The 26,657-nt window shown below is 34.8% G+C and overlaps 4 protein-coding genes and 1 non-coding gene across 5 annotated transcripts; 2 read left to right on the top strand and 3 right to left on the bottom strand.

Moving 5' to 3' along the window:
• Positions 1 to 4,508: 4,508 nt before the first annotated feature.
• LOC121254821 (acyl-acyl carrier protein thioesterase ATL3, chloroplastic-like) lies at positions 4,509 to 7,547 on the top strand. Its single transcript, XM_041154996.1, has 5 exons — positions 4,509 to 4,809; positions 4,968 to 5,068; positions 6,425 to 6,534; positions 7,087 to 7,182; positions 7,265 to 7,547. Exons 1-5 carry the CDS (start codon positions 4,559 to 4,561, stop codon positions 7,382 to 7,384), a joined length of 678 nt encoding a protein of 225 aa, XP_041010930.1. The 5' UTR covers positions 4,509 to 4,558; the 3' UTR covers positions 7,385 to 7,547.
• A 3,201-nt stretch (positions 7,548 to 10,748) lies between these two features.
• On the top strand, positions 10,749 to 14,016 carry LOC121254822 (universal stress protein A-like protein). The gene is made up of 4 exons (XM_041154997.1): positions 10,749 to 11,061; positions 11,232 to 11,323; positions 12,412 to 12,533; positions 13,706 to 14,016. The coding sequence occupies exons 1-4, from the start codon at positions 10,857 to 10,859 to the stop codon at positions 13,782 to 13,784; spliced, it is 498 nt and encodes a 165-aa protein (XP_041010931.1). The 5' UTR covers positions 10,749 to 10,856; the 3' UTR covers positions 13,785 to 14,016.
• A 71-nt stretch (positions 14,017 to 14,087) lies between these two features.
• On the bottom strand, positions 14,088 to 17,517 carry LOC121254823. Its single transcript, XM_041154998.1, has 4 exons — positions 17,297 to 17,517; positions 15,925 to 15,991; positions 14,676 to 14,756; positions 14,088 to 14,304 (listed from the first exon to the last, which is right to left on the bottom strand). The coding sequence occupies exons 1-4, from the start codon at positions 17,456 to 17,458 to the stop codon at positions 14,234 to 14,236; spliced, it is 381 nt and encodes a 126-aa protein (XP_041010932.1). The 5' UTR covers positions 17,459 to 17,517; the 3' UTR covers positions 14,088 to 14,233.
• A 982-nt stretch (positions 17,518 to 18,499) lies between these two features.
• Positions 18,500 to 26,657, bottom strand: LOC121255931 (D-xylose-proton symporter-like 2). Its single transcript, XM_041156493.1, has 15 exons — positions 26,405 to 26,657; positions 26,240 to 26,295; positions 25,571 to 25,668; positions 23,995 to 24,073; positions 23,660 to 23,719; positions 23,449 to 23,515; positions 23,231 to 23,355; positions 22,563 to 22,664; positions 22,004 to 22,372; positions 21,880 to 21,927; positions 21,618 to 21,680; positions 20,740 to 20,820; positions 20,315 to 20,413; positions 19,800 to 19,937; positions 18,500 to 18,870 (listed from the first exon to the last, which is right to left on the bottom strand). The coding sequence occupies exons 2-15, from the start codon at positions 26,282 to 26,284 to the stop codon at positions 18,739 to 18,741; spliced, it is 1,506 nt and encodes a 501-aa protein (XP_041012427.1). The 5' UTR covers positions 26,285 to 26,295; positions 26,405 to 26,657; the 3' UTR covers positions 18,500 to 18,738.
• On the bottom strand, positions 24,952 to 25,165 carry LOC121256788. Its single transcript, XR_005939079.1, has one exon. It is a non-coding gene; the product is annotated as a small nucleolar RNA U3 (small nucleolar RNA).

Raw genomic sequence — 26,657 nt, 5'->3', positions numbered from 1 at the left:
GAGGAAGAAAGATAAGACCACTAGGGTCCTTGAAAATGTTTCGTCTGTGGGTAGAATTCCTTGCATTTTTGTCGTAGTGCTTGAAATCCATGTAAGAAGCGTGATTGACTAGACATATTATATTACATGATAAACTAAACAACCAAACTTGGAATTATAGGGCATGTTCAGGAGGGGGTAGGGCGGCATTGATTAGTACTGTGGTGATTGGAGGAGAATGATGCATGTTTCAAGCACAGTTAACTTTTGGGTTAACCTTTGTGACTTTGTTTCTCCATCCCCATCAAAGGTAGAGACAAAGATCACTACTACTAAGAATGGTCAAAGAGAATGCATTCTAAATTTGACTGTGCTGTAGATCATGTTGAAATTAGATTGCATGTCTGCAAAGAGGTCTGCGGATTCGAATCTCTCTCACACAGCTTAGCTTGGAGGTAGGAACTGAAAATTGAGAAGCGTTGTTTATCATCCTTTTAATCAGTATTCTGATCACATCATTCTTTTAATGTGATATCAGATGATTGGAAAACTTTGCTTCTCTTCCAATCATTTGATGACACACACACACACACATACACACACACACACATATATATATATATATAACAAGATGATAAGAAGGTGATGATTAAGATGATGATTACAAATAGTATTTTTCCTGTAAATTACCCAAGTTAATTCGGAGGTTCAGGAGTACTAGGACACTTGGAGGGACCATTGAGTGTGGCATGTGGATGATGGTGGTGGGTCTAAAGATTTGGATGGCATGGGAATCAATAATTGAAGGTGCAAGCTGGGGGTTCGTATGAGAGTGTCGAATCTCATGAGTCATGAGGATAGAGTATTATACCATATTGAGTTAAATAGTTCTATCAATGGAGAGATGCTCTGTCACTTAACACTTTTTATGGCATCTCAAAGCTACCATTGCAGCCCATGTGACTTGGTTTTAGATAAAGTAAAAACGTAAATTCTTATTCATAAAATACATTCCAAGGACATGAATATGACAGAATGTTGTCGTATATGAGCCTTCACATTTTTGTTTTTGTGGTGGGAGACTTCTTAGGAACTAAGCCCTATGAAAGAGAGGAGAGAAATGGAAGGTGACGTGGGAACAAGGATGATGATGATGCCTGACTGTTTTTTGTTTGATATAAGTATATGGGAAATACTCTAACGACAAATAAATTACATAAAAATAATCTCACAAACTGATGTAGTATGATGTGGTTAGTCAAATTGTAAAGTTACTTTTATTGTTAAAGTAAATCTAAAAACTACATGAAGCCATATCAGTCTGTGAGATTACTTTTGTATAATCTCTTAGTGACTATAGCATCACTTATATATATAACATATATATATATATATATTTGTTTGTGCTAATATAAAGGGCCTTAATTTCATGTAAGCTGTGAAAATGAATAACTCTTAGAGTTACTGCATTTGTTCCTTCACATAAAAAGGCAAATTAAACAGAATAATAATGTTCTTTTTTTTAAAAAAGAAAAGAAAAGAAAATTAATTACATAAAGATTCTGGTTAACGTGGCAGCTTTTCCCTTGAAAGCCTATTAATAGAAAATGATCAGTACGCATGATTGTGAGAAGAAGTGTGAAGATTTAGAATGTTCTTTTGGAATCGTATAGGGAAGTAGCGTTTTGGTTCCAGAATTTTAGAGTCTAGCCATTAGATTCTAATTCTTCCTTCCCCCCATTTCCAGAAAAACGAATTGGGTTAATTTGATTTAACATTTGATTCCAAACCCCTACTGCTATTGATAGAGTACTCATATCCATGTGGGTATTATATGCCATTTTCATGTCATCATGTGCTGTCTTATGTTAACTTTTCCCCATTTTGGTCATGGTAGAATGGTGCTTTATTTGTCCCAACTGAAGGACAAAATTCGAACTAAAGAAGAAAAAGGAGAAGAAATCGAGGAGAGAAAGTTCATAAAACTGGGTTTTATTTGGATAGCTCATCATGTTTCATATCCATCTATTATATTTCTCTCCCAAAATAACTCTCACAAGTCATAAGTAATCTTTTTGTTTCATTTCTTTCTGTACTACTTTGTCAAACTTAGATAGTATAGCAATCAGAAATGGTGGACTGGACAGGTTGAACATTAATGCCCATTTAACGCCGTATAGAATTTAGATTAATTCTGGCAACTAGTTTTAACAGATAATCGAAAGAGAGAAGACAAGAGATTCGCTCAAAACATAGAGAAAACAACTCTATTTTCAATTGAAAATAATCAAAACTCTCAGAATGTCTAACTAAACCCACAAGCCAGACTAAAATAGCTGTAAATCTAAAAATATCAGGATTTTACCAAAAATAGCAAAATCCTAATAAACACACTAAAAATAAATACGTAAATAATCTTACCAAAGTGGGGATAAAAATCATTTCCTAATCGAGAAACGAAATATTATTATAAAAGGCAAAAAATATCTAAAATTGGAGATTTGAAGGGGAAACAGCTGATTTTGGGCTCGAAAACAATGACCACCAAGCATAGCTGGGTGGCCACAGCGTGCACGCCGAAAAGAACTTTCCGAATTGGGGTCATATGCGTGAATTTGATATCCGTAGCTAAAGTTATGACCAAAATACAGATACGTGCTCAAAATTGTCCCAAATCAAGGAAAAGCCATTGTTTCTTGATGTACTTGCACTAACCTGCCGTCTCAAGGTAGTTCAGAGCTATTAACATGCAATCTGACAACTTAATATCATCTGACTCGGATTCCCGTGTATCACCATTTCGCAGCATTACCTCTTTGCCACAATAGTTCATTGGCCCATAAGAATAATGGTATTTGTGCATCTATGCACAACTAACTAATAGGATAATACTTGTCATTTCATAAAAGATATTAAATTTCTTGTATTTGGATTTCGGGTTTTATATAATGCCCCTCTATTTCAAAACGTACTTGTAAAAAATATTGTATATGTATCACTACTCTTCAAGAATTGATAGCTACATTCTCAACACAGGGATCTGTAAGAACGATTATTTAATACTTAATTTCAGAAATTTGTCTTGTTACCCACTAGCAAAGTTTTTGTAGGATGTCATGGTTCCATGTCCCTCAAAAAGTAAAATGGTGCCCATTGGAACACAATGCTTTGAGGCCTGAGGCTTCCATTGGAACACAATGCTTTGAGGCCTGAGGCTTAGATCAAGTAAGTAGACAAGAAAGAAAGGAACCCTTGAAAGTAATGAGGCTGTTTATTAATACTTAACTGATATGGAAACATAAGTGAAAAACAAAATGAAGAAAATCTTAGGGAAAAAAAAAAAAAAAAAAAAAAAAAGAAAAAAGAAAAAACAACAACAACAACAACTAAAGATTCCATTTCTAGTGGTCGATTGTCATAAAATGTCTCCCAATTACTCAGTTCCCCTCTCATTTGGAACTCTTGCATTTCCTTCTTTTGTGTTTATTGGATATAGGTTGTGTCAAAAAAATAGAATCTAGCAGTCAATATATATATATATATATGAACATGTATAGCTTCTAAAAACAAATTTCATAATAATGTAAAACTCTCTTTATAATCACATAACTATGATCAATTCCAAGCGAAATCTTCAACTTCATCCATTATGTCTTTTGAATTGAGATCATTTCTATTTTTTTTTTTTCTCTATTCAAAATGGATAGTCTAAGGCTGCGTTTGATTCTCAAACTCAACTAAGCTAAGTTCAGCCTAATTTTAAGTTAAGTCTAATATCCAAACACCCAACTTTCAAATTATTAAACTCATTCTAACTCAAAACCTTCTTATACGTAGGACCTACAATCTTTTTCAATTTCTCATAAAAAGTATTAAACTCATCTTAACATCCAAACAAACTTTAAACTCGGTTTAGATGAGCCCTACATAACTCACTCCACTACTCAACTCACTATTATTCATAAAGAACTTAATTCAATTGAACTCAGCTCAACATCAAAATGCAACTCAATTCATCAACAGATAAATAGAGCATTATGGTTGTATCGCATTTAATGTTTCATGTATGATAAATATTCTACAAGTAGTGCTACATGTACTTACATTTTTACCTATAATTTTACTTCAAAATTCATTTTGTTAGTTTTTTTTTAATTCAAATTTTAAAATTCAAGTTTCATAATTTTCAGCATATCAATAACTAACATGCGGAGAAGTCAGTTTTTCGTAAATTTTTTTTTTAAGTACATTTATTATTTTTCATATTCTAAACAATGTCAACCTCACATGAATATTTAATGTTTTATCTTTGTTTGAAGTAGAGAGAGAAATTAAAGGGAAGATAGTTGCTTCTACAATTTTCTTATAATAGCAATCTATATACTTCCAAAAAAAAAAAAAGCAATCTATATATAAGCCCGTGGATAAAGTAGATCAGGCCAATCATACGGGGCCGATACATAAGGCCTAGGCCCAAACATTTTAGGGAAATCTCACTGTATATATGTACAGTCACAGAGATGACAAAATAAAATAGAAAAAAAGATGAAGGCGGAAAAGAACAGTTAGGACAGTTGACATGAATCCTAACGCCAATGCTTCGGCTTCTCCGCTCCGACACCACATGTCGCAGTTGCACGCATCTTCACTTGCCCACCACTCACACGTGGCGATTTCTGCCTCACGTTTCAAGCCTGCTTGGGTCCATCTCCGCCGTGCGTCGGCTGTTTTTCCCTCGACTCGTCCCCTCTTGCAGCTATGTGTACGACCACGCCTCTCCGTCAGAAGCTGCAGCGCACTCCCATTTCTGGATCTCAAAGGTGGCCAAGGGTACCCCACAACTCTCTCTCTCTCTCTCGCTCTCGTCTTTAATTGGAGCTTTTTTGCGGCATTTCTTAAAGATTTTTTTGTTAAATTTCATCAACAATTCGGTTTTTCGTTAAACATACTTCGCTAAATTGCTTTGCAATTATTGGGTTACTTTGGAGAATGGGTGTGTTCTATGAAGTTGAGCTCAAAGTTCGTGATTACGAGTTGGATCAGTATGGAGTAGTGAACAATGCTGTCTATGCAAGTTACTGCCAGCACGGTGAGACTGTTTCTGTACGATTCGTGTTAAAAATATGCAATTTTGGCTGCTTCTTGTGGTTGCAAACATAACTATGTGGAAGTTTTCTTATAACTGGTATTGTGTACGTTAGTTTTTGCAATTGATTGTTATGTTCTGTGTCGATGAGGCATGCATTGAGTGAAATTAATTAGGAGTCTTGAGGCTGTCATATTCCTTATTAAAATTATGAGATTGCTAAAACTGCAAGTGCATATATATGAATGCATAACACCGCTGGGTGAATTAGTTCCAAATTGTTATACTTGCAATTCCTATGTGACAGCTGAATAATTGCACCAATTTTTTTTTCCTCTCTCTGTGGACAAAAACTCTTATGGGTAAACCCTGTCAATTCTAGACGAGCATTCTCCAAGGACTAATACATGTAACTTGGCTTGAAAAGGTTCTTTCCAGGTTCTGTGAATGACTTGAATGACATAGGAGATGTTCCGAGAAATATTTTTGCGTGTTTTGTGGTGGGCTTGAGGGCTGAAAGTTGAAGGTTGAAGACTAGGGATTATGGGACAATGTCTATATGCTTTTTATAAAGAATTGGGTTTGGAAAGACTTGGTGAATTGGATCAAAGGACTACAATAAAGAAGAATGTTCAGAGCTGTGAACAATTGTATGAGTTATTGACATGGACTATGGCCAAGATAAAAAAGAAGAAAAAAGGAAAGAAATCTAGATATATAAGCCTTCCATAAGTCATCGCACTTAATTTAATTATTAAACTTAGAAGTATGAGAAACTTTTTTACATATTCCGCTCTTAACTTCTACGAACAAGCCTATAACTTCTATTTCAGTCAATAAACAAGTTTTTATTTGGATTGGACAAAAGTACACACATAAAAATCCATAAACAAAAGAATATTTTTCTATTAATAATTTGAACAAAAAAATCAATGAGCACTACTGTATCCCACGACTAGTAGTTATAGAATTATGAAACATCGATGACTCTAGATAAATGAAATATAGGAAAAGGATGAAATATTACTGACTTAATTGACTATTGTGGCATTCATTCTTGGAGCAAAAGGTTTTAGGCTCCAAAGAGGACGTTTCTCGTCTAACCATGCAGTATCACACCATCATTGGAAAAGCTTGATTACTTTCAAAAGTTCACCCTCCTCCTTTTCATTCCACTATACCTCAAACTGGATGCTGACCATGAATAAAGGGTGCAATACGATTTCTCGTGAGCATTTGTGTTGCAATGCAACTTTTTTTTTTTGAAAGCAGCTCTTCTACTTTTTGTAGCATTCATGACCGTTGAACATCTTTTGATTTGCTAAAAATTGATGACTTGCCATGTGATACAATAATCAGGTCGTCATGAACTTTTGGAAAGGATTGGCATCAGTGCTGATGCTGTTGCCCGCACAGGGGATGCATTAGCACTATCAGAATTGTCCCTCAAATTCCTTGCACCTCTAAGAGTATGTCTTTGATCTTTACAGCACGCTAAACCTTTTATCTACATACCTATCCCCATGTAAATGTCAGTCTAGCTAGTGATATATTAGCTTAAGATGTTTTTGCAAAGAAGAATGGTTTCTAATAGCCTTAAAACTGTAATCTGCTTGGTATGATTCATGGAGCACTGTGCTTTTACCATTAAAAAATGTCCAAGTAATTCCTTTTGGAAGCAGCTATAATCTATAGTTTTGCAAGTCTAAAAAATGTTAGCCTAGAGCTGGGAAAGCTGTACTTCTTTGGTATTAAAAATTTAAGTTGACATTGCTGAGTGTGGGGCATTGTTATAGGCATACTTTGTTTTGCATCTCTTAGATAAGCCCTAAAATTAGTAGTTATTTCACAAAATTTCATTTCACTTGATTGAAGGATTAGTGAATGCCTTGCCCTTTTGCTTGCTGCAGTTAGTGATCACTAGGATTAGGTCTTGATACTTTATAGCTGAAGGCCATAACCATACTGATATGAGTTTTATTATATATATATATATATCATGGTGTTTCCTGTGCATCTAGAGTGGTGACAGATTCATTGTAAAGGTGAGGGTCTCTGGCTCTTCGGCTGCTCGGCTATACTTTGAACACTTCATCTTCAAACTGCCAAGTCAAGAGGTTTGTTATTGTAGTCCTTAGGGACCAAAATTCTAAACCACTTGAAGGTAGATTCCCAGTAACTTTTGATATGTTTATGCAGCCTATTTTGGAAGCAAAGGCTACCGCAGTTTGGCTTGACAAAAACTATCGTCCTGTCCGTATTCCATCAGAGATGAGGTCTAAATTTGTTCAATTTATGCGCCATGAGGATTCTAACTAATTTTACTGGACACTCCATACCTAGAAAGAATTTCAGGTGTGAGGACCCATTGGTGTATGTATTATCTGCTTGTTTGTTCAAGTTTTTCCCTTGTAAAAAGGAGGGAAAAAGCTTATAGCCAAAAATTACAATTCAGCAAAGAAATTTGTTCGAGCTTGAAAAAGAACTATTCTTTTCTATAGGATTTCATCATGTCTGTGCAGTTCATTTGTTTCTGTCTAATGCAAACAATTTTCTTCTGCAATGATTTGAAGAAGTGAGAGTCTATGGAATCTTTCTGGCTTTCTGAACCCTTTATTCTAAGAAGCCGTGTAATATGCTTCAAAATAATGAGCAAGACAGCTGGGGGCTTCCAAATGGATCTAGTTCTTGTTTCTGTGTGAAGATGGTTCAAAATAATCATAAGCAATATTCTTGATTAGATCAGATTGTGATAGAAACCCTCCCCTGAAATCATTTTTATCCCATGGCTTCGACCCAATACTTTCCCTTTTAAATTTTACTTTGATTTCTTGATGTTTTGTTTTTGTTTTTTAAATGGGTTTTGGCAAATTAGGGCACTTTACTCAACTGAGCACTAGCAATGGCTTATTCATCTTTATCTTCATCTTCATATTTGCATAATATGTCTTTAAATTCATCTACATTGGCTTATGCATCTCTAAATTTTTACATAGCTATGAATAGTACTTCTTCAAGTTTGAAGACTATTCACTCTCTAAACATTATTTTTAATGTTTTTTCGTTCTTTTATCTATTAAAATCAACTTTGTGGAATTTTTATTAAGATAATTTTGATATATGAAATTTGTATTAAGTTGATGATACAAAATGTTTTTTTAATACATATTAATATTTATTAATAAAATTAGTCATTTTGATATATGAAATTGGTAATATTTAGATATATGGAATTTGTATTTTTGAGTACATGGTGCTAATTGTAAAATATATATATATATATAAAATAAATAAATAAAAATTAAAATAATATTATTATTATTTGGTTCAAAGATGCATAATCCAATGTAAAGGTTTTTCTTGATATACAAAATCAATCTTTAAAAAATGTGATTTTGAAGATGCATATAGAAAAACCAATACTACTGCTAAGGTCACGTCCCGGCCTTCAAAATTTCTTCAGCCCAGAATGATTAGAATTCGCATGTTTAGCTTACATGCCTTGAAAGAAATTCCATGAAATGAAATAAGACCAGACATCAAACTAGATTTTGCACAAGAGTAATGTTAGATACAAGTTCTAAATAGACAAGCTTCATACAAGCCTTTTATAAGACAATGGGTCTCACTAATAAATAATAATTTTTTTTACACTTCTTTAAAGTAGGATCTATTTTTTTATAAAATTTTATATAAGGCTTGTCTATTTGAGACTTGTATAAATTATTTGTCTCACAATATGTAAGTAAGATGGAGTCATCCAAAAATGAAAAGAGTAAAATTGTTGCAAAATGAATCAGACTGATGACCAAAGGAACTCAAGTCCATAAATGAAAACCTTTTAAGTCAAATTGGTATAAAGCCCTGGTGAAGCTTGGGCCATTCACCTTGTACTTGTAGCATGCAACAGTGCAACTCATGATGAAGTTGTCACCTCAGCCATACAAGGGAAATCAGTGAGTCTCTTTTGAAGTTTTGAAACTCTGGGCAACGAGTTTCAGCAGCCTGCAGCCAAAAAGCTTTTGATTTTTGCGCATTATAATTTCAATATTACAGATGAAAAAAATTAATACAATCTAAAAATATAAAAGTGGGTAGCACATCATGTTTTTTTTTTTTTTTTTCAAATAAGTAATTAACTTTAGTCAAGGGACATATTATATAAACTATAGATAAAACCCAATCTTAATTGGTGTTTTGTCTGTCACAGGTGAGTTCTATCAATAAATAAATCTCCCTATCAATAGATGCCAAGAAACAGTACTCTACAATACACAGTTGTTGATTTACCAACGTCATTAGTAGTTACCATGGTTTATCTTCTACTACAAAGACAAGACTAGAAAACACAGAACTACTTCAAGCCAACGTAATTACTGAAAAGCATCAGGACTAGCTCTAGAAAATGTAGAAAGACGAGTAGCAACTAACAACTTTACCAAGTGCATAAAATCAAGGAATTAAGAGATGCAGCAATCTATGTAGTCTAACCTCGTTGGGTTATGCAATTTAGATGGGATAAGATCATGAGATGTTTTATTAAAAATTGAATAAAATATTATTATAATATTATTTTTATTTTGGGATTTGAAAATATTAAATTGTATATTATATTTTGTGTAAGAGTTTAAAAAAATTATAATGATTATATAAGATGAGATAAAATAAAATAATTTAGTTTTGTACTGTCCCGTGCAACCAGCAAAACAGAATATATATATATATATATATATATATATATATATATACACGCAATGTTACGTATATATACTCATGTCATATAACTGAAATAACCTGCTATATATATGTATGGTGGCCAGTTTCAGAATTCAATCCAAGATTCCGAGCCTGATCCATCAGCATCTTGTTTTCATGCTTCTAGATGACGGATTCATCAAACTCTCATCAGTCACATCTAGATGCATGGTCTTCATGCCCACAGATTAAAAAAAAAATTAAAAAAATACTTCGGCTAGCTGCTTAACGCCCACAGACGTACAATATACATGTTCAGTCAAGATTTAGGGATAAGATACGTTGTGTTTTCCATCTCGATCGTCGTTTAATGAATTTTCATTTTCCGGAGGGTCAGTTTTCTTTCACGTTACGTTAGCTGCCCATTTCTTTCCTATATATATACTGTCATGTCAACGATATTGTGACGTACACCTTACATGAAATTTTTTTATTACTTAGATGTGGGTTGGATTCGGAGATGAGTTGAAATGAGTTATGAATAGTAATGAGATTGGTTGTGAATAGTAATGAAATTTGTGAGTTAAAATTTATCAATAATAATAAATAGTAGTGAGATGAATTGAGATGAATTAAGATAAATTGAGATGGATTGTGAATACAAACCGAGCCTTAGTAACATGCATGTTGAATAAAATGAATATGTATATATGTATGTATATTAGTAATGACGGCCAGGTTGCAGATGAATATTTAAGGCAAGGGTCCATTGAGCTGGGCAGCTAACACATAGAGAGGATGATCATGATCTGTTTATTGTTATATATGTGAATGCGTCTGCTCCACGTGGTACGACATAACGTAAAACCTTTGTCATATTAATCCAAATGGATATCAAAAAACCAAACAGACAACGCGTGATGTCTAGCTCTAGTACTTTGACTCTTAGTTGGTTTGATTGAGAAATCATTATGGTAATGCGCATCGGAGAAGAATTTAGAAGGATGAGTGGGTGACCACAACACGCTACTATATACAAAGATCTGACGGAAGAACTGAAAGACGGAAAGAGTTAGAGAGAGAGAGAGAGAGAGAGATGGATAATGAGGCGGAGAGAAAGAGCAGTTCTGGGAAGAAGAAGGTGATGGTGGCAATAGATGAGAGCGAGTGTAGCCGCTGCGCTCTCCAGTGGGCACTGGACAACCTTCGCGAAACCATTGCCAATTCCGACCTTGTCATCTTTACCGTGCAGCCCATCGTTGACTTCGGTTACGCTTATGCTTCCACTCTCGGTGCTGCGCGTATGTTTCTCTGATCTCTCTCTCTCTCCCTCCGATTTTCTAATACTCATGCTTGTTCCATATATATATATTTATGATTTTCTAGGTACTACAGATCACATATATATTGTACAGATGGGGTTTATTTTATTTTCTTTTCTTTTCTTTGTCACCCTCTCTCCTTTTTGCAGCTCCGGAGTTGATGAGATCTATCCAAGAAAATCACCAGAAGGTTGCATCAGCTCTGTTAGAGAAGGCTAAGGAGATGTGCGCTAACCACGGGGTATTGTTTTCTCTAGAATTTGCATATTATTAGACATGAACAATCTCTTCCCCACCCCTCAAATAGGTTCATTTTCAAGCCAAATTGTCCAATATATAGCGATTATATATAAACAGGAGGAAAAATAGAGCAGCAATCTCACCTTAAATGTCGTACAGATCAGCTACTATATAATTTAGTGTTGTCATGTCGGGTTCTCGAGTTCATGTTAAATTTAAACGTCGTACAGATCAGCTACTTTAAATTAAACATGCAGTTTATATATATATATATATATATATATATATATATATATATATATATATATATATATATATACTGCAAGAAAATTATTTATTTGTGATCAGTTAATTCTAGCGAAATATCTATTTACAGTCAAAATGAGTGAGTTTTGATCACAAATAATCTTTTCGCCGCAATTAGATGACCACAAAAATCCATTTTTCTTGTAAATTAGATCAGTAGCCTCAATCCTAATCTGCTAATTTTATTTTGGATTCGCAATTCGACAAAAGCTCTCAGCTCTAAATGTGTGGTGGTTTAGTTGTTGTCAAATCCAATTCAGATCTTATAAAGAGTTAATCCCAACTCCACTTATCTGATTAAACGGATTGGACAATTCAAATCCTAAGGGCTAATTTCATTTCAGGTTCGTAGATCTTATAAAAAATTGTCAAGACTCTACTCCTCTATCCCACTATAGGTGATATTCTTTCCCTTTTGGGTACCGAGACAAGCAATATCTCACTACGGTTTATTATTTTATTATTATTTTTTACTTATATTTTACTATTATTTATTACTATTTAATATTTTATTATTACTTTTTCATTATTTTTTTACTACTATTTACAGAATACCTGAAAATAATTCACTGCAATCGCAATCTTAAAATTGGTGAAAACATATTCATCTCTTTACCTTGTAGATTATCCATAGCTTGGAACGTACTTTTTTGCAGATTGAATCCATTTTTTAAGACATACATATTAAACCATTTTAGGAAGATTGGCATGCGTTCCATTGTTGAACTTTCATCTATTTTGGGGCAGTAGGCTGGGGTAATATTCTTTGGTTCCTTGTTACAGATCATACCTGCAGAAATGGTGACAGAAGTTGGGGATCCTAAAGAGACAATATGTGCAGCAGTTGAGAAGCTCAATATTCAATTACTTGTATTGGGCTGCCATAGTCGTGGAGTTATTACAAGGTTGGTAGCCAAGAGTTATCACTCGTTTATTTTCGGTTTATGTATTTACTTTTTATTTTCAAACTGTCCTTTTCACGAGTATTGCATGTTGTTTTCAGTGGTTTTTGGAGGCTTTGTAGCAAAACCCAGAAAATAATAGTTTTTAATTTATTGTTAGAGACAAAGTTCCTTATAGGGGTGTAAAAAAAAAAATGGTGAAAAAGTAAACCAGGGTTGGGTCCGTTACTCGTTTTATTTTTTTTAAAACGGGTCAAAATCGGTTCGGTTCATATTTATATATATATATATATATATATTATAATTTTTTATATTGTATATAATTTTTATATATAATATATAATTATAGATAAAATAGTTTTGTATTATATGATAAATTACTAATTAATATAATATTAAAATTTAAAATCTTATATCACTATAATATATTATATTAACAGTTATACTAATACTATATAGTGCGTATTAAAAGTTATATTAATACTATATCATTATATATTATAATATACTATAATATATCACTATATTATATATTATAATATATACTATAATATACTATGTACTATATTATATAGTACAGAGTATATCAAAACTGAAAAACTGGACCAAAACCGATAAAATTAGAAGCACCAAGTTAGAGAGATAACCAATCCGGAATCACCTTACACCCTGTTCCATACAAATATGCTGAATCTCTGTAGCTGAAAGTCAATTTTGTTAAAATTGAGTAAAAAGGCCAAATGCTTATGCCAAACGAGGATGCTCTAAAAAAAATGAGAACTTTTTTCTTATATAAAAAAATATGAGAGTTTTCTTGCTTATTTATATATTTATTTACTTATATGTTGGCATGTCTTGATTGTGTCCAAGAATACATGTTGTCATACTATCATGAGTAATGATATATTTATACCTCATTTACTATTAATTTACTACTCAGTTATTTTTTTCATTTTAATCTAGACTAAAAATCTCAGAACTTGATATTTTTGCATAATACTTTTTATTTTTAATTTAAATTACATGATTACGTTGCTTGATTGAATTTATTTTCTTTTAAATTATAGAAGAATATCATGTTCTGAAATTTTTAATCATGAAAAATGCGAACAAAAAAAGCCGAATAATTAATTCATTAGCCATGTTCAATTACTAACGCAAGTTTGTTGGAACAGGGCTTTTCTGGGAAGCGTCAGCAATTACTGTGTTCATAATGCCAAGTGCCCAGTTCTAGTCGTTAGAAAACCAGTTTAAAAAGACTGGGCTGTAAATCGTTCCCACCTGCTTTGAAATTGAAAATTGTAATTCTGTGTTGATATGCTTTTTGGCACAATAAAAAAGAATTACGCCTTGTAAAAAGAATTCTGCTGTGTCATTTGATTTGCACTTGGTTGATGTATAGCACCAGGTCTTTCTCCCAAAATTGATTTTGAGACATTTCAGTCTCAAGTTTAGATCTAATCAGATTGATAAATATTGTTCTTCATCTCAAATTCTATTATATTTTCCTCTTCTAGCGTGTTTTCTTTTTCTTCCTCGCATTGTAAATCATAATCATAAGAACAACAAAAGGAGCATTATCTTGTTATCAGCGAATTGAATCTTGCAGGGAAAAATAGGTACAAGAAGCAAAACTATCTCTGCCCCGTGTTCTCAGAAACATTACAAAAAATTGAGTTAACCCGTATGCCTTTCTCATCATTTTACTCTGTCATCGCATCCCTGGAAGTTTCAGCAGCTGCAGCTAATGTAGAAGATTTTCCTTTGCCCTTACCTGTAATACATGCACCTGATATGAATCCATAATTTACAAGCAAATGGTCCATTGCAACTAAAAAAATAATTAAATAATTTTTTTTGTTATTGGCACCGGGTGTTAGGAAACAACGTCCCGACTAATCTCAAGGGTGCATAGGCCCTCGGCAATGAGTTTCCCGCAAATGCACCTCGGGTAATTCAAGGGAAAAATCTCCGAGTCTAATGGACCCTAGAGATTGTTTGCACCCACTAGGATTCAAACATTAGACTTTGTCGAGGGAGCATACCATCAAAACCAAGGCCTTTATCACTTGAGTCAACCCCTAGGGGTTTAATTAAATAACTTGGCACAACAGCAAAGACAATCACCGTATGAGAAGTTCTTACCTCTGCGCTTTAGTTTTTTAAGTTTCAGACTCTTCTTCATGTGGAATGCCGTTGGTGTTCTGTTGGTGTCCTGAGATGTGCCTGCTTCTGGAAATAAACTTAGTAAAAGCTTGAATTTAACATCAAGTGCATTGCAGATAAAAATTATCTACCTCCTGTAGCACTGTTCTAATATTAGCAACAAATTTGAAATTTTCTCAAAAATTCACTATGAACATGTGAAACTCCAACCTCTGCTTGCAAATACAAATAAGGCAAAGGAAAATATATATTGCAAATACAAATAAGGCAAAGGAAAATATATATAAAATTTAAAGTTATATGTTTATAGAATTTTATTTTCTGAAAAGGTAAATGGCACCTCAACTAAAACCAAGTAGTTAAATAAAATACGTCCAACTAATATGGTGCAATTTCAGCAACTGATTCCTAGCTTCTCTGCCTTATGCTATTACACCACTGAGATCAGATTAATGCCCATGGGCAATCCAAATAACAAAGCATAGAGTTATCGGTAAGTCCTTTGATATTACTAGAATGAATTTGAGATGACCAGTCAGAAGTTATTTCAAAATATAGTCCATCTATATAACCATTCGGTAAATTAGAACACATTAATGATGAGCATTCCTACAGTAAGATTAGAAGATTCATTTGAGCCATGGTCATCCGACACCCTTTTAGTTCACATGCAAGTATAAAATCCAAAAACATTGAAAGTCGTTTTTTTTTTTTTTTTTGATAAGTAGCATTGAAAGTCCTATAAGCCTCTAGTATCAATTGCAAAAAGTTTCTAAACAATTTTCACCCAACTCAAGTACTAATTAGTTGTGGTCGCCACTCCATTCACTTTATTCAATCAAGTCGCCATTTGCCACTCACTAAGGAGCCATGATAAGATGCCATGTTTTCCAGAATTTCAGTTACATAATAGACCTCCACAGATGTCTCACTAACCATAGATTTCTTTATCCCTTAATCATTATAACACCCAACCAGGGCTGAACCCACGAATTGATCCTTCATCCCTTATTTATGGACTATGGAGTGAGAAGGTATCGTTTACACCAAAGAACTTTTAAATTTTGAAAAATGTGGCAACATCTCCACTCTGGCAAACCACCTCTTTTTAATTAATAAGTTACATGAAGTGTATCATGAAATGGATGTATACAAATATAACACAAGGGTAAGAATTAGAAAAGCTCAGCGAAAAGTGCGTGCGTGTGTGAGGGTGCTTTGGAGGTACCTTCAGCTGATGCCATTTCCACATCTTCCATGTTCAGTAGACCCTTCTCCACAGCCTCCTTCTGGTCCTACATTTGTTTTTAAAAAATATTAATCTAAAAAGAGAGAATTGCACAACATGCACGGCATAAGGTACATGTTCTCGAACCACAAGTTAGAAGCATCTAAAAGGGGCTGCTTTTTCTATTATATATTTATGCAGCAGAACTCAAAGTTATCAACATACAAATATAATTTTATTTATTTTTTATGTCGGGAAACCTCTCAAAGGCAGGGCCTTTCAGACCCACCCTGCAGAGTAAACTCAGGTCTCATGCACCGCACCCTCGGAAGTTTCCTACACGGAACTGGTTAAATTGCTGAATTTTCAACAGGAGGTGTGACTCCAAATGATTTTTGCATCCATGAGGTGTTGAACCTTGGATCTTGAAGGGAGTGATACCCCAAGACCAAGGCCTTCACCACTTGGGCCAACCCCTTGGGGTTCAAATATAATTATAGAGACGGAATATTCAAATGTTCTCCAACCAACCCATTGGGCCATTACCAATTGGACCAAAACCATAATCTTCCCCAACCCAACCCTAAACCTCAAGACCAAATTCAACCCTTCCAAGTTTTTCCATCTATAGCTGTTGATACCATCTGGGATGTTTCACAACAAAGCCAACAACAATCAACCGAGCCCCTCAGCCCTCGAAAATGCAAAGCTTCTCACACGAATAGCCCAAGAATACTCACATGCCTGATCTCAAAAAAAGGAAATCACGGCAGTTTGGAACCCCCACGCCCCAACTTCCTCAAATTCAACTTTGACACAGCAGTCCGAGAGAGATACGCCATCATAGCAGGAGTACGCAGAAAAAATAATGGGGACATCATTCAATCATGGGTCAAAAGCACTGCAGAGTCCACCCCTCTACAAGGTGAAGCTCAAGCAGCTCTTCTGGCCATACAAGAAGCTCTGCTCCTCAAAGCCACGAATGTTATTCTCGAGGGGGACTCACTTATAGTCCATTATGCACTAACAAAGCAATCATGAGAAGCAGACTGGCCCATCAGAACTTTGTTAGAAGACTGCTTCACTTTACTCAGAAACTTTAATGAATGGACTTCTCTTCATGTTCCCTGAAGTGCCAACTCAATGGCACATGAGCTTGGCTCAAAGGGTGGCAAACACTTCTCAAACTGTCAGCCTATCGCGAGACCCAGTCACTCATAACTCTTTGTATTGGTCTCACGAGGGTTTTGACCCACCCCAGTTTTTCTCTCAGTATCTGAATAGTTCTAATTAATATTATTAGTTATGTTTTATCAAAATAAAATACATATATATATATATATAGAGAGAGAGAGAGAGACAGCAGCCGTACCCTGCGCCATTTTTTCAAGAGCTTGCGCTTGCGTTTGCCCGAGACAGAGAGGGACTGGGGCCTAGTCTTGAGCTTCCCAGTAACAGGATCTCCATGAATCGCTCTCTTTCTATCCGCTATTTGAGCTCTTCGCTTCTTCTGCACCACGTTGAACTTCGCCATCTTCCTTCCAAAACCCTGTCCTTCACTCCCGCAAACCTTTTATTTCTCTCTAGGGTTGCTCTTTCCTGTTGTTGATTAGGCGGGCTTAGGCTTTGCCGCTTTGCTGGGCCCTTCTCATCCCTTTAACCTCGGATCTCTTGTTAATTTTAAGTCGGGCCTAAGCCCATGTTTTAGGACCCAGATCACCCAGTATTTTTACATTGTTTATTGACAAAGTTTTGTTAAGAAATAAATCTATATTGAATTTCTTCTCTACTCGTTAAGATACACTTAAAACTTGATCAGAATAGCTATATAATAATATTTTTCATTTTTTTTTATCTTGTTAAGTTAGAGTAATGTTAGGTATAGTTTTAGGATGTGTAAGTCTGTGCACTCCATTTGAAAAAAAGAAATGATACTTACAGTTGTAAAGTGTGCAAGCGTTACGCAATCTCTTTGAAAAAAAATGAATAAATATGAGACCCACTTAAAAAAAATTAATTTTTTAATAATAAACTCCAATCTTTTTCAAAATGATTGCATATTATTTGTACACTCCACAACTGTATGTAACATTACTTTTTTTAAAAAAGTGCGCGAGACTTACATCCTAAGAATGTATTTAATATTACTCTTAAGTTAAATTAGTTCAATAATATCACTCAAATATTGAATCTTTGGAGATGATTCCGTATTAAAATGTAGGGATGAAAATCATATCCACTGTAATATAATACAATAGCTAAACTTGAGGGAAAAAAGAGAAATCATTTTTATTCGTCAAATTCACGCATTCAATCAAGCCTAGCAAGAAAAGGTCTTTCATCATGTAGTGTCTCCTAGAAATTAAAAGGTCTATTATAAGTCCAAAAAAGAGTTACCCTTATTAAAATTCTCCAAAAGTTATTTCAAAATTTACTTAGAATATTTTTAATTATTCAACATATTCTTTGCATACAAGTAGATTGGCAACAATTTAATTGGGAGGGAGTATAAGAATAATAGCAACAACAACAACATATATTATATAATAGTAAACTTATAAATAAGAGGGAAATAAAAGAGAATTGTTAACGCATATCTTAGGGAATAAAATTGACATGTAAATTCTGTTCCTACGCTCTGATAGGAACAGAATAAAAACATCTGTTTCAACTTGTGACTATTGTTTGGTTACAGACGACGACTTGATTACATACAGCATATGGTTTCTCCCTGCATATCTGAAATTGTGGAGGGATTTCTTAATCCGGGGTTTAAATTAAAACCTCAATATGAGGAAATGGAAGCAAAAAATCCTAAAGGCATTTCGCTTCGATTTCCTCGAGAGTAAGCCCCTTTGTCTCTGGTACCACAAAAAATATGAAGATAAGAGATAACACAGCAATTGCCCCAAATGCATAAAATAATATTCCAGCTCCCAGCCACGCCTGTAATCAAACGTGAAATGATAATGGTAAGAATCTACTGGTGATCATGCAAATTTAATGAAGAGTGTGAAGATCAATGGACTGGTAGAATGGTACGGCATGATAAGGAATACAAGGAATTTATCTGTTTGTGTGCACGTCAGCATGTGCATGTGTATGTAAAACAAATATAGTAACCATGATTTAGCTTTACCTATAGCACCACCCAAAAAGGGCTCGAGGTTTAGTTACATAGAAAAAAATCTGAACATTCAAAGCCCACGGGGAGAGGTTTTTTTGCAAAAACCACCGGGTATAGTTGATAACCCCACGAGGTTTGAGAAACAGTACTTCTATAGACGTGTGTGCTCGCCCAGGCACCCATGTGTGTTTCCATAAGGCACAGTTTTTTTAAGGAAGAAAAAACACCTAATTTCTATGATCAATGATGCCATAACAGACTAACAGAGCATGAAAGGCTAAGATGACAAGAAAACCAGATTCTCTTGGTGCCAATGACTAAATCAGCTAAAAGTATCAAAGACGCAATCACATTCTCAATCAAATGCAGTATATGGATAGTCATGGAAGCTGACAAATAAGTAACGATGATTATAAGATTATCACATGTATCTGAAATAAAAGTGATATGCCTTGGATAGCATCTTCCGGTAATCTTGATGACTGTCTTACTACTTAGAACTAGTTTGGATTCAGAGATGAAATAAGATGGTTTTAGATAAAAGATGAAAGTTGAAAAAAACATTTTGAAAAAGTTAAATTATTTATTATATTTTGTGCAAAATTTTGGGAAAGTTGTAATGATGAGATGAGATGAAACACTTTCTGAATCCAAACGAGGCCTTAATAGAACAAATTCCATATGATGTTAACACTATAAATTTAAAGAACATATGCTGGAAAATAGAATAATTGAAAGGCTTCAGCACCTTCAAAGGAGAGAACGCAAATGTCACCAGAGCATTTGCACCAAAATTCACAAGCACTGCAATGCTGAGTCCTCGCCCTCTAAGGCGTAATGGGAAGATCTCTGAAATCATTAGCCAACCAATAGGACCAAAGGATATCTGCAAGATCAATTTCAAGAATGACATTGCTATGTGCTAAAGAATGAAACATATTTGAAATTTGACCATTTTCATGACTCTGATTGAAGCTTAGGAAAGATCTATTTTTTTCATAGGTAAAGATCAGGAAATATCTATTTCTTTTACCAAGAGAATAGCAGATGGGGGAATCTGCCAATAATTAAAAAATTCTTACCACTACTGCACTACAATAAGGGTCTTCACTATTAACTAATGGAATATCCTCAAACATGAGACATACATAAGATTTTGCATATCTGAATTTTCACCAACAAATGTACAGAAACTGATATATGCACTGTACAATATTCTGGGATGAGAACATCATTAGGGAATAAAATTAAATTTCTGTTTACCTGGTAACACCCAACATAGAGTAGCAGAGCAACTACCGCCACAACAGGTACATCATCCAAGAAAAGGTAATAGGACCCCAGAAGGAATAAAGAGATAACCTGTTACACAGAGCATTAATATGATTTGCCTTCCAAATAATTAGCTCAGAGGTCCATTTTTCAGAAAATTGGAACAGCCATGCCTTTAAATTCCCCTCTTTTTTACTTTCTCTCCCCACCTTAAGGAACCTCCATTTACCACCCCCCACCCCCCCCCCCCCGGTGTGGTTTAAAGACAAGTAATTCAAAACAAGGATCAAATGTGACAACAGCATGGCCATGCAATTTTCAGTATGCATGTGTCAAATGTTGCCTCCATTCATCTCAATGTTTTGGATTTGAAAAATCAACCAACCAAACATCCAAATGGAGACGTACGGACTTACCATCCCAGATACACCTCCAAGTAATAAAGGTCTCCTCCCAAGTCTATCAACTACAAGAACGGCTGCTCCAGTCATGATCAACTACACGAAACAAAAGAACACATACAATAACATTCATCACCCTCTATGAGATAAATTTCAAGTTAAACAACGTACATACATATATTCCTCACACTGATGAGCAAAAAGTAATTAGGATGAAACTTAATGGTAGTTTGAAGCATAGATAAAACCTCAATTACCTATGGTTCCACAAAACTAGAGCCACTTCTACCTTCTATCAGCAATTGACAATACAAAATGGGTGGCAATATGAAAACATAGATGGATACTCCAACATTCCTTCAATTTGGGAAGAAATTATTATCTCCCTTGTATCTTTAATATCAGTTTAGTCCATATCAGTGGATTCTATCAATAAAAAGATGTAACTCAATGATCTTTCCCTTTTTCTTTTGACAAAAGATTAGGAAGCATACTCCATTTCAAGAAAGAAAATAGAAATATACTTTGATCATGAGGAAAGAGGACAAAATCTGAGAGAAAAAGACTTTTGGTAATCTTATAATAACAAAACTAGAGGTATTTTAGGCATTTCATATGATTATAATGGTAACATTAACAAATTGTCTTTGTATAAGAAATGGGTTAAACTGAAGTGTATGCCAAAAATAAATCTATTGGGAGGGTGGTGCGTAAATTTTTATAAAATTCAAGGGAAGTTGAAGTAATTTATCCAAATATTTTGTGCATTAACAAGAGAATTGAGATATTTGAGTCACCAATTTCAAATATTATGAAATTTCTAGGATAATGACATAACTACCTAAATATGCATCTAACAAGGATCCAGTTATTCAAGAAAAAAGAAATGTCACCTTCAATAACCCAAGTAAGATTGAGACGCGTGTCGCATCAGATGCTGCAGAGAATCCTGCACTCTACAAGGCCATTGGGTTATGAGTTAAGTACACTTGACCCAGTAAGGATACAATAAGGGCTCGTTTGGATAATAAGAATATTTCAGAATATCTATTAATAGTAGTGAAGTAGTCTGAGAATATCTAAGAACAGTTGCGTTCCCAACAGGTCCTTACTGTCATTATCCAAGTACAACCCTAGATCTAAATCAAAAGGTACCTGAAGGATTGATGCAGCATAGTACAGTACACTCGGTTGCCCAGTGATCTGTCATCAAGTTAATGGCACGTATCAGTCAGTGTTGGTAGCAATTACTTCTGATCCTTTTAACTAATGAAAATACCTGTTGAAACAAGACTAATCCAGCACCAATTGTAAGGGCTTTCAAGCATTTTCCCTGGAACATTTCCCTGAGAGACAATTCTTTGTTATCACCAAAATATGAAAGCTCAGTCAGTATCTCATCCACTTCTTCAGGAGCTGAGTCACCAATAGCTGGACCCCTAAGCCGGCACAAGCAATTTATTGCATGATTTCTTAATTCCTGCATGTTGCCCTTTCCCTGTATAGCATGTAAAAGTAGCCATCTAGGTGATGCTGGTAGCCACCACATTCCAATTCCCATGATCACTGCTAAGGGGGAACTAGCTCCATACATGTAGCGCCAACCAGCAACAATGTCAACTAAAAGGCTACCAATTCCATAACCTGCCTGCACAAGATTGCAGGTGCTTACCATTATATAGACTATAAGCAGGTACAGTAATCAAATATGTATGTGATGTCTTTATTGAGGAGACAGAAAAGTTATGGGTAAATCCAAGACAGCTCTTGTTGGCTTCAATTCATGTACTGCACACCCTAAAACAAATTCTTCCTCAGTTCAAAGTTGAAGCACTTACAACCATCCCAAGAACTATGAAGAACTCTTTCAAAGAGATTAGACGACCGCGTATCTTACTAGGAGCTGTCTCAGCAATGTACATAGGAGCTGCATGCATTGCCTAAAAAGGAAGATACTGAGAATCAAGTGTCACATATAAATAAAAGAGAAAAAAGCAAAAAATAGAAAAGAAAATATGTATATATATATATATATATATTGACATCTATTTCTTCAATAATGCATTAACGATAAACTCATATCATAGGCAAAGAGATATTCACTTTTCCTAGTTGCCCCTTTCATTTGCAAATCTATTCCCAATTTCCCACCTTAACGTTTCCAAAGATGAGAAAACCATGTGTACACTTTGAATTGAAAAGGGACAACAAATTTTACCATTATTTTTTATGATTAAAGGCTTCGCATAAATATTTAAGGGATTTCGACATTTTCATTATATGTGCCTAGTTGTGCATACACGTGGTGATTTAATTGGAGTTTATAGGAAGCGTCCAAGGACCAAGGTAAATAAGGTATATGCATATTCGTTTTAATATGGGATGGCTGCCCAACATGGACAGGTGATGCATAAATTAATATATTGGAATTTGTATGTGTACATACGTGGGTGTAAGTCTACATAGATTGATTTGTATAAAATGAAATACACGTGATGTTTATTACCAGTCCAATTCCTATGCCAAACACAAAGCGTCCAATGACCATAACAGCCAAGTCAGGTGCTAATGCTGTTACAAGAGCTCCCACAAAGTACAATATAGAAGCTGCAATCAACTCCCTTCTTCTTCCTTTGATTCAAATTCAGCATTTAAACTTCATCAAGACATTGGGAATATCACAGATATCAAATGCATAGATCATATTGTAATAGATAAACTAACCTAGGAAGTCAGCAACATTAAAGGCCAAGATAGAGCCAATCAAGGCACCATATAACGAGCCACTAGTCTGCAAAATTCAGCATCCATGCAATTAGAAACAAAACAAGGGTGCATTCATTTTCCCTAACAGCGGACAAATTTCAAGAAACAACTTCTAGTATTCACTCAGAGGAATACAAAAATATAAAGAACTGCTCAGTTGTAAACTCACTACGAGACCAATCTCCACAGAAGATAAGTTGTACCACGATACTCCACTCAATGTGGCTGACTGCAAGAAAACACGGAGGTTATTCAGGATAAAAAGAATGTCATTAACTTGACTTGATTATTCAGGGGGGGGAAAAGTCATTAATTTGAACTATGAGTTCTAAAAAGAGAAAATTACCATAATAAGCTGCAATTAGTCAATCCTAAGAGCAAGGAAATATATGATGCCTCATTTTTTGCTATTATGATTATTGAGATTTTTTTTTTTTATTAGAAGAAAGAGACTAGGCAAGGCAATATGCATGATAATTCTGCTACAGTTCATTAAAAGCATACCTCTACAGAAATTGTAGCACAAGATGTAGCACCAATGTCATAGCCATATAGTAGTCCTCCGAGAGCAGGGAAGAGAAAACTGAAAATATCATGATACGCATTAATAGGCATATTTATCTATTTTAAGAGCAATCAGTTTGATAGCTTGCTATTAATAGGGTATGAATACACCAGTCTGGTGGTACCCAGCCTGCATGTCAAGCAAGGGATGAAATTTCAAACTTGGCTTCTATGTTTCTCAAAGAAAGAATCGAATAAAATTTGTCACAACATACATTTCAGCACTGGCTATATATATCATCTCGATCCCTACAAATTGATAGCTGCAAAGTTAAAGATGTACCAATACACGGTATTAAACCCCCCCCCCCCCCCCCCCCCCCCCCCCAAAAAAAAAAAAAACACCCAGACACTCCGATTTTAGCACAATTCTCCTACAAGGGCTTTCCATAATCAGCATAACAGTGACTAAGAATTTTCATTATGCATAAACTATATTTTTAAGTATTGTGAATTTGTATTAGAAACACCAGGCACAAATTGTTAACTGATTAATTACTGCACGATTAACATATATACTCGGAGGTGTTAGACCATCTATATAGATAAATCCAGGTTCTATTACAGCTGAAAAATCCAAGTCCTCTTACATTGATGGCAATATTCATGATGACATTTTTTCATTCAAATTACTCGCCCAATGGAGTAAAATCTAAAACATACTTGGTCGGTTTTCCCCATCATCGAAATTTTCTTGTGTTTTCCATGCTGTGTTTATATTGCGCTAGATATGAATATATATTGTGATATCCCATATGATAAGGATAAGGGTAGATGGTTTATAAGATTCCACATTGCTTGGAAATGAGAAGTTCTTGCTCTTTATTTTATTTTTTATTTTTTTTATAAGTAAACTACATAAAATCAAACAGAGCGCAAAATAGATAAGATTTGGGAAGTCTATCATACAACCGTGCGACCATCGCAGCCATTTGGAAGGGTAGCTGAGAACAATCATCTACTGATTCAATGGTCCAAAGACCGCGAATTTGTTATTCACGCTCTGATCGCACGATCATGGTTCATCAACCAGACTTGGATTCCTGTCTCCTTAGAACTCAAGGAAATAGATGTACAACCTATAGAACAGATCATGTTCAAGTAAGGTTGTTTCTTGCTCTTTATAAGGTAACAATGAGGCTCTAATTGTACCATTGACTAGTCCTTTTGGAGTATAGACCATGTGGTTTGGGCCTTCCATTGGAGCATTAAAAATGGTATCAGAGTCTATCTCAACCAGAAATATGGGACTTGAGCCGTCCACCTACGATGGACTTACCCAATGAGTACGTGGTGGTGTACGAGATCAAACATTACTTGGGAATGAGAAGTTCTTGCTCTTTATAAGATTTCAATGGGGCTTCAATTGTATCATTGACTAGTCTTTTTGAAGTATAGGTCATAAGATTTGGACCTCCCATTGGGACGTCACACATATACATAGAGACATGGCAACTTAGAACTGCAAATTTTGAGGAAGAAAAAAATTTACAAAAGATGTTCGATGATTACTCACGGGAGAATTGAGGCAAGAACAGAATAGTGTTCAGAACTGTGAACGCCATTAAGAAGAGGCTCCTCAGCACCGCCAATCTCACCCGAGGACTTTCCTACCTAATAAAAAGAATTAAAATAATTAACTACTTGAACAAAATCTTATGTATCAAAGAGGGAGTAAATTTAGAATTTCTCTCTCTTTTTCTTTGTTCTCTTGCACTTTCTTTGCTTTCAAAAATTATAGAAATAAAATAACACGAATATAGGTATCTTAATTGAAGTTTGGATATACCTCATAAATAATCTCAAAGACTACAAACAAACGAAATTTTCTTTCCCTTTTCTTTGTGTTTCTAAGAAAGCAACAAGGAAAAAGGAAGAGAACTTTCTAAAACTTTTCATTATCATCTCTGACAATAATGGTCTGCAAAAAAGAGTAACAACTTGACACCCAAGTTTTCACCTCAATGGAAACTAATTTCTCGTTCTTTTCTCATCTCATGTTTCCTCCTAGAATGCAACAACCGCCTCGAATTCAGAAAAATTCCCAACTTTTTAACCCTCTGTTTTTTTTTTTCCTCGCACTTCTTTCTTGGTACCCAAAACAGACCAAAAATAAAGAACCCAAAAGAAAAGTTCTCAAAACAAATAAAGCAAATGGGTTTTGGAGCATAAGGGAGTCGAAAACCTTTCCGAGAGACGAAAGCGTGAGCCGCTCAGGATCAGACTCCATGGAATTCCGATCTGAGAGAAATCAAGTAAGAAAGAAACCGAAAAATGAATAAAATGAAATACAATACAAGGAGTATCATGCGAAACTAAAGTCTCAAAAGAGAGATTAAATAGTAAATACGTTTTACAGATGAATGGGAAGGAAGGCCTGAAGGCAAAGTGAGGTCTTTTTTTTGCGTGGGGTTAGATGAAGGGAGCTTATTTGAAAGAGACAGATGTTTTTGGGTCCGGTAGGTGGGAGACCGAGAGAGGAAAATGCAGAAGAAGCCAGAAGGCGAGGACAGAGTCGATCGGAGAGACGAGAATGGGGGTTAGAACGGATGGAGAATTGGAGTCCCAGGAAATTTGGTTGTGTGGTGGCACATGACATGAAT

This window comes from Juglans microcarpa x Juglans regia, chromosome 3D, assembly GCF_004785595.1.
Source record: "Juglans microcarpa x Juglans regia isolate MS1-56 chromosome 3D, Jm3101_v1.0, whole genome shotgun sequence".
Classification (NCBI taxonomy): Eukaryota; Viridiplantae; Streptophyta; class Magnoliopsida; order Fagales; family Juglandaceae; genus Juglans; species Juglans microcarpa x Juglans regia.
The sequence above is the reverse complement of the archived record's forward strand: the minus strand, read 5'-3'. Positions and strand labels throughout refer to the sequence as shown.